Genomic DNA, 8,796 nt, shown 5'->3' with positions numbered 1-8,796 from the left:
ATAGTATTGGAATAAAGGTTATATATACGTTCCAAAGTCCATACCTTGAATCAATTTTGCGTACATGCAATGAAGGATACAAAATATCAACAATACAAAAAAGGAAATATCACAAAATATGGCACAACACAAACTAATAGTATGTACATAGAGTTTATTATATTTTTGCTCAAACAATTTTCTACCCTAAGGAAAGTAATATAAAAGAAAAAAACAAATCCACTCAATATTTACCCTAAAAACCTTTCGGGACTATAATTAAGAAATACAATTTAATCTATATAAACAAAATCCTAAAAAAAAAAAAAAAACAAATCTTTATCTCATTTAATATTCCAATAAAGGATCCAAGTCTGAAAACGAAGATGTGCCCACATGATCGCTACTCACTCGAGTATGTACGTTCTTGTATATGTGTTCGTTCATGAATGGACTCGTCTGGTAACTGGTGGTATCAAAGTTGTAATTATACGAAGATACACTGATGTTTTTGTAATCTTCTTTTCGATAAATTTCATGTTGGTCATAAGACAAGTAGAACGGTTCAGTATCAAATGTCGGGTCAACATTTAACCCCGAAGGATCCGTCAGTGCAGGCAGCATTGATGGACCTTCCAAGAGGTCTTCGACAAAAGAACTGTACCCATGATCTGTATTCGCGCTCTTTTGTAATCCTGCATTCTTGTGAAATACACGACATACTACCCATTCATCCTGTGACATGTATTTATATAATTACGCGATTTAAAAATGAAGCAAACTAGAAATACTTGAAATGAAACTAAAAGAATTTTTTTTTTCAAAAAATAAATGTTAGCTTATAATATGCATATTATGTTGATTGATGATTGGTATGATAATAACCACATAAGAGTTTAGAACAAATATAATAGTTGTCAATATACTTTTTAAAGTACTATTTGGTTTCTTCAAGTTATATATATTTTTTTCTCAAGGTTATAAATGCATATTAATTAGACATATTTGACTTCTTATGCTTTTTTATTTATGTGTATATTAATATTAATTAATAATTAATTTCTTTGTAACTTTTCTTTGAAGTTTTAATTTTTTTTTATAAATTTAAAAGCAAAAAATTATGAATCGAAAGTCACGAGATCAAAAGATATGTCCTAAAATTATTCGTAGGATTAGATAACACCATACCACTTTTGGTTAAATCGTTCTTTAACCCACTAACTTTTATATAATTTTGGATAGATAAGAATATAACCATTTTTGGTGCAATCTTTTTTAAACATAAATCGTATTTAACATGCTATGATCAAATATACGAACCCCTTACTACATAAAATTTATGTAATGACCCAAAAGATAAAATGAACATAAAAATTATGTGCTTTTAGTTTAGATTCTATTTAAAAAAAAAAAAAAAATTGTATTTTTATTACAAAAAACGTTTAAAATGATCCATATTATAAACAATAATAATAAAAAAAAAGGTGACCCTTACCAAAAAAATAAATTCTTATTATAGGCAAGCAATTCTTTTATGAACAAAATTCACTTCAAATATATTTTTTACGAACAAAAATCAGTTCAAAAGTTGATGAAAGTTCGAAAAAAAAGTGCATAAAGGAGTTGTACCTGAGAAGGTGTAGGCATGTTGTAGTATGAGAATTTTCCTTCGAGTCTGAATTCGTGCATGACCCAATTCGTCTTTTCCCCTTTTGGTGCTCTTCCTCTATAGAAAACAAGCGTCTTCTTCATCCCTACCAAGTTTCCACCAGGCCTGAAAATCTCCCTATCTTTTCCGGTAGCCTTCCAGTAACCGGATTCCGTCGCACGATTAGTTCTCATCCCTGTCGGATACTTCCGATCTCTCTGACAAAAAAAGAACCATTCCTTCTGATCTCCCTCCATCTTAGCTTTCTCTGAGAAAACGTTTTTGGTAAAACGTAAGTATTCAAATCCGAAGTGATCAAAAACGTTTTTCATATTCAAAATATCAAATCTGGTTTTGAGAGTAAAAAAAAAAAAAAAGTGGTGCAGTTTGATAAAATAATTATCGAATGAGTTAACAGATCTGTTATAGCTTACTAGGTAAATCCCATGGCTCCGACTTGTTGAGATCAGCTTCTCCGATTGCACTGGCGGTGAAATTCCGGTTGAGAACTTTAGGTGTTAGATAATGAGTGACGATTTCTTCATCAGTCGGATGGAATCTGAATCCAGGAGGAAGTCCGATAACTGCATCGTCTCCTTCGTTTACGTTTTCCGCCATGTTTGATCTTTCCATGTACTGTTTACAAAAAAACTATCAGAAATCAATTGATTTATATCACTTCAGGAAATCAGCTGGTTGATGATGATGTCGATCGGAAGTGTAAAGTATATTGAATCTCGATCTTTGATGAAGATGATTCGTGCAGAAATGGAGAGAAAGAAAGGTGGGATTTGGGTTTAGAAAGAGGGAAAATGAAGGGAATGAATGAATGTTATATAGAGAAGACGCGTAGATGGAAAGATACTTCTGTAACAAGATTCTGTAGCAAATGTCAAATTAGTTTATAATTTACAAAATGTACAATATTGATTGATATGTAACTGCTATATAAATATTTTAACTGCAAAATTTATATAATAAACATAGTTTTAGTTTAGAAAATGTTATTATAGGTTTAGGGTCATCATTTAACAAATGTTGTATAAGTTTAAAATCAATTAAGAGCATCATCCATAAAGAGAAAGATTTTTTTAGTGACTTTTTTGGTTAACAAATCTATACTATAGTAAAAAAAAATTAACAAAGTTTATTTATGAGTTCTACAAATACTAATTTATAGAGTATACTAATAAAATAAAAATTAAAGTATTAAAACGTTATATTTATTTGGATTTTACATTTATAAATATTTTACAAAATCTTTGCAAATATGACTATTTTTAATTTTCATTTTGCGTAACTTATTTAACTTACATATAATTTAAAAAAAAAAAAAAAAAAAAAAAAAAAAAAAAAAAAACATCGTATTATGGACGATCTAAGAGTTCCAAATATATGAAATAAAAAAATTAAATATCGGAAAATTATTCTTTTATAAGCATATCTATGATTTTATTAATATACTGCATAGAGTCTTACATATTATTTTTAAAAATAAAAAATTCAGAGTTTAATGTATTTAACCATATTTATTATTTTAAAGGTTTACAATAAAAATATTATAACAGAAAGTGATTAATGTTTCATAGTTGGAGATCGACGGTTGGCGTAGTGGAGGCAGGAGGACGGTGGACCCACAATATCCTTTTCAGATTAAAAAAGTATTTCAATATTGTATATCTATCCCTCAACCTTTTCCTAAAAAAGATGCCGCCCTCTATGTTTAAGGGTTTGCTACCTATGCCCCTTGGCTATGCATGATCTCAAAACTAGGATTGTACTGGTTGTTTATTTTATTTTTATTTTTTGAATGACAGTTTGACTGGTTAGATGTTAGTGTTAATATTTTAATTTTTATTAACATCAATGATCGAACAATGATATCTCCATCCTCGCAAATTAAGAGGTTATGCATCTACCAATTAGGCTATTCCAAATTGGCGAACCTTTCATTTGTATTTGCTTAAGATCTAAACTGAACAAATAGTACTGCACTCTTCATCTAACTATGGGTTTTCTCCTTTGTTTCTTCACGTTTGTCTTTTTTCACCCTTGTTATTTTCTTGTTCTTCTTGTGTGAACACTTGTACTTTTATTGTTTATGTCTCTCAATACCATCATCTTCATGTACCTCCCATGGTTGTTGGAGGCTTCCTTGGATCAGAAGATGGGATTCTTTTTTTAGCAAACCTACCAAACTATAAAAACACATATCTTGGTAAAAAGATAAGCTTAAAACATGATCAACATTTAAGTCATAAATTGTTACATGTAGTCAGTAGGATAAGTTTGGTTTGAAAACCACATGAATGTAAAGTTATCAAGAAGTCCAAGAACTAGGGATTCAATGATGAAATAGCGGTGGCAACTACTAGCGAGATTCTTGGAATTGCATACGAACTACCATTAGAGATAACCTGTGGAGCTTTGTAAACAATTTGGGACTCATCAGGATGGATAACCATTAGCAACTTCGATTACAAGTCATGGGCTGTTACTAAAACTTTCTAATTAGGGGACACCATTGGTAGGTACCTTATTTATACATTCATATTTCCCATCTACACTTTATGGTCATCGTTTTTTTTTTCTTTATAGCGTTTATGGGTTTAAATGATTGTTTGTATAAATGTTGATCATCATAACATTAACGAATTAAACTACTGAACTCAACTTAAAGGTAAAAATAATAAAATGAGAACATGAACTTTCAATATGTGAAATATGTATGTGAAAAATGCAAATAAAATAATTAATATAAGGTAACTACAAAATTATCATAAAAATATTATTATGTGTTCATGTTCTATTTTCACTAATTTACACTTGAACATAACCCATGCACCATCACCATAATTGATTATATCTAGCTCTCTCTCTCTCTCTCTCTCTCTCTCTCTCTCTCTCTCTCTCCCCCCCCCCCTCTCTCTCTCCCTCTCTTTCTCGCATTCATACAACCACCTATACATCGATCCTTATAAGAAATATTCCTCTTGAATCGATTCTTTCATTTATGGTAACAAATACATATATGTTACAAATACAACAACTAAACTGATAAATAGGAAAACACAACAAACTATTTACACAAGAGATAATTATGATAATTATCGGCTAATACCCCCTGTCAAGCTAATAAGTGGTGATCAAACACGAAGCTTGGTACGAAATTCTCAAAGAGGGGTCTATGTAGACTTTTGGTGAAGATATCAGCTAGTTGTAAATGAGTAGGAATGTGCTATCTTTGAAGCTTACCATGCGTCATCAGTTCACGAACAAAGTGATAATCTATGTCAATCCATTTTGCTCTTTTGTGAGAGATTGGATTCTGGATAAGGAACATAGTACTTTTGTCGTCACATAGAAGAGTGGGTACCATAGAAGGCAAAGCATGAATTTCTCATAGAAGGTGAGTGGCCCAGAAGATATCGAAAGCACTATTGGCCATCGGTCGATATTCTGATTCAGAGCTGGATCCGGAAACTGTGTGTTGCTTTTTAGTAGTCCAAGATACTAACTTACCTATAAGGAAAATGGAGAAGTAGTGTGTTTATCAACAAGTTTCAATGCAATGAGTCCAGTAAGCATCAGAGTAGCCAATCACAGATGAATAATGGGGTCTATAAAAGTACTAACCAAAGGAAAAAGTACTTTTCACATATCTAAGTATGCATTTAACTGCCTGAAAGTGTTTACCAATTGAAGTTTGAAGGAATTGCCTGAAAGGTGTTCTACTGGTGGAGCTTGCAAGGAAACATCATCATCATCATCTCATTTTGTTTGTGGACCTTTGTAAGTGGCGAAGACTCAAACTTTATTGCTTAAAGTGCTTAGATCTAAGTTGTTGTTCCATGTTTTTCATGTTTAAGCAAGTTTGAATGGAAGGAACACATAAAGTTGGCAACTTTATACTTTCTATGGGTCCCTTGAGTATGATAATGTTCTGATATAGGGGTTGGTTGAGGATTGGGTTCATGCATATGATTTTTGGTACAAATTCTTCATGTTTGACCTAGAATGGATAAAGGACATGCATGAGGCATGCATGCCATCAAGTAATCATTTTTATGGACCTTTGGAGTCCCCTTTAGCTTATGGAAAAGTTAGAGTTAAAGGATTAATGGATTAAGGACTTAAATCCCTAGATTTTGGCTTCAAACTGTAGTCACAACATGAGACATGAGGTCTCAAGATGTAAGACTAAAAGAACCTGTTTTCTAGTAAGCTTTTTGGGGCTCATGATGTGAAAGAAGGATGTTCACGTCATGAGGCCAGCTTAAAGGATTTTCCATGACTGAGTTCACTGAGTTGAGTCGAGACAAGTTGGAATTAGACAGAGTGGACTCTCACAACATGACCAAGGGTTGGTCACAACATGAGGTTTGATAGTTGGCATTGTGGGTTGTTGAATTTGACTATTGAATTTTGACATGGATTGACTTTTGGTCAAGACGGATGGTTTTAGTGTGTAGACTAAGGTTAGACCTTGTATATTGTGATAAGAGTATTGTAGTAGTGGTTGCGAGACCTTGAGTTGTGGGTTAGCTGATTCATGAGTCAGGTCGGTCTCCTCACTATACTCGTGGGTCGAAGGTACCAATGTCGGTTCACTAGAATGTATTATGTAGAATGCTAGTTATCTTTGTGACTCTTGCATTGATGTGTTGGGTTGGGCCCATTGTCATGCATGTAGGGTTGGGCTCATTTGCTTTAGTGGGTTGGGCCTAATGTATGTTGTTCTAGGCCTATTGTATGTTGGGTTAGGCCTATTTGTATGTGGGGTTGGGCCCATTGATTAAGAAGGGCTAGGCCTATTATTATGGGTTAGTCCTAATGTGCGGGCTAGGACCGATGATATGTATGGTATGTGGTATTTTCGGGAACTCACTAAGCTTACTGCTTACGGTTTTATGGTTATAGTTTCCGATACTTTTGGTTCCAAAGGGGAAGGACTGACGTGACTGCACAACATCCCCCAAAGTTTATTCCGCATCGACTATTTGTAATTTTTACTCTGATGTTTAAATACTATATTTCACCTTGAATAGTTTTGGGAACATATTGTTGTATGGGTTAATGTTTTAAAAATAAAAAAATTATTATGAATTTTTTGGACGTAAAAACTATGGCCATTTATGGTGAGGATGATGTCATCGACATACACCAACAAATAAAGTAGTCTAGCTCTTTTGTTAAAACCAAAGAGAGAAGTGACGGCGCGACTGCAAGAAAAACCAAGTGTGGAAAGAAAAGCATTGAGGTGTTAAAACCAGGCACGTGGTGCCTGTTTAAGGCCATATATGGCTTTATTTAGACGACATGCGTGCAAAGAGAACTGCTCATCAATAAAACCTCGAGGTTGCTCCATGAAAACCATGCTAATGAGCCACCCATTTAAAAGGCATTTTTCACATCCAACTGATGTAATGGCCAACTTTGCATGACTACCAAGGATAGAACAATATGAACTATAGATCCTTTGAAAATGGGACTAAAGGTATGCGAGTAGTCAAGGCTAAGTACTTGAGTGAATAAATGTGAAACTTGGCAAGCTTTGTACCTTTTAGTGGACTCGTCGTAGCAAAACTTGGTGTGAAATATCCATTTGGAGCCGAAGACATTGAAAGTAAATGGTCGAGGAACTAACTCCCATGTGTTTTTTGCTCGTAGAGCAACCATTTCATCATTCATAGCCATTTTCCAATGGGGATATTTTGAGGCAAATTAAAACCCCTTTGGCATAGTGGTCGCTAGAAGAGCTTGATGAAGACCAGTAGAGCTAAGAGATGCAAAATCAAGGTTTGATGATACCGAGAGGTGGCGGTGATATTGGTTGTGGACGATGACGTAACACTTCAATGTCGATATGGTGACTTTGTAGCCGGCGAGGATGAGGGAATTAGTGGTGACTGAACAGATGATTCATGCAGTGGAGGTATGTTGGCAGGTGACGAGACCGGCTGATCAGTCAGTGGGCATAGCGTACACGGTATGGTTGAGTGACTATGTGTTGCAGTGGAAGACTAATGTATAAAGTCGGTTAAACTTGTATGCATGGTGTGCCTAATTGGTATCCCAGATTCATCAAATGTTGTAAATAACAATGTAGATGGATCTGCTGAGGAGGCAAGACTTGAAAATGGAAAACATGTATCATCAAATTGTGCATGCCTGGTGATGTAAATTATGTTGGTGCTTCGATCCAAGCATCCACAACCCTTGTAGTTTGTGCTATACCTAATGAAGATACAAGGTGAGCTATGAGGAGCTAATTTGAGAGCTACATAATCACGTAAATATCGATACACTCTACATCCAAATATCCTAAAAATGACATAATTAGGAATTGTGGTGAAAAATACTTCAAAGGGACTTTTGTGATCATGAATTTTAGCAGGAAACCTATTAATATTATAAACTGATGAAGTAAAAGCATCAACCCAAAAAGAGGCAGGTGCATGTGTTTGAATAACAAGACCAGTTTATGTTATGTGTCGGTGATTTCTTTCTGCTCGACCATATTGTTGTGGAATGTAGGGACATGATAGTCTATGATGTGTACCGTTTGCAAGAAAAAAAAATTAACCTATTGATTTGTGAATTATGTGCCTCCATCACTTTGAAAGGTTTTAACCTCGCATAAAAACTAAGTTTGAAAAAATGTTAAGAAATTTGGAGGAATCTGTGTAAAATCTTATTTGAGCTTGAGTGGATAGAACCAAGTGAATCGTGAATAATTGTCCGCGAATATGAGATAGTATCGATAACCATCCATGGATGCAATAGGTGTCAGTCCTTATAAATCACAACGAATTAGATCAAGAACATGTGTCCTCGTTTATAATTTTCATCAAAAGGCAAACATTTTCTTTTTGAGATGTGACATGAAGAACATTATCTGGTTTTGGTAAAATATAAGTAAAAGATAAGCAGACCAATTTTTACAATAAGTAAATAGTGTCAAAAGCAACATTTCCTAATCTGTTATGCCAAATTTCAAAAGAAGAATGAGTGCTTTTATTTCTTAAACTACCTATGAAAGCTTTATTTCCTTGCTCCAATAAGTAAAGACCTGTCTCATCTTTTCCCTTTGCGATTACCTCCTTGGTATTGCGATTCTAAATGGAAAAAAACTTATAAGAAAAAAGAATGTCGATCGGTGAATCATT

General features: G+C 33.9%; 1 protein-coding gene across 1 annotated transcript; it reads right to left on the bottom strand.

Annotated features, from left to right (window-relative positions):
- Positions 1–201: 201 nt before the first annotated feature.
- On the bottom strand, positions 202–2,448 carry LOC145036129 (NAC domain-containing protein 87-like). The gene is made up of 3 exons (XM_078984606.1): positions 2,062–2,448; positions 1,609–1,895; positions 202–714 (listed from the first exon to the last, which is right to left on the bottom strand). The coding sequence occupies exons 1-3, from the start codon at positions 2,258–2,260 to the stop codon at positions 328–330; spliced, it is 873 nt and encodes a 290-aa protein (XP_078840732.1). The 5' UTR covers positions 2,261–2,448; the 3' UTR covers positions 202–327.
- Positions 2,449–8,796: the final 6,348 nt, after the last annotated feature.

Source organism: Lactuca saligna, chromosome 1 (genome assembly GCF_052625555.1).
Source record: "Lactuca saligna cultivar CGN05327 chromosome 1, ASM5262555v1, whole genome shotgun sequence".
Classification (NCBI taxonomy): Eukaryota; Viridiplantae; Streptophyta; class Magnoliopsida; order Asterales; family Asteraceae; genus Lactuca; species Lactuca saligna.
This window is presented reverse-complemented; position numbering and strand designations above follow the sequence as displayed.

Coding starts and splice junctions, on each gene's coding strand:
- LOC145036129 (XM_078984606.1), bottom strand. CDS start 2,260: ATGGAAAGATCAAACATGGCGGAAAACGTAAACGAAGGAGACGATGCA. Junction 1,896..2,061: donor GGAGCCATGGGATTTACCTA/GTAAGCTATAAC, acceptor ACGTTTTCTCAG/AGAAAGCTAAGATGGAGGGA. Junction 715..1,608: donor ACATGCCTACACCTTCTCAG/GTACAACTCCTT, acceptor TACATGTCACAG/GATGAATGGGTAGTATGTCG.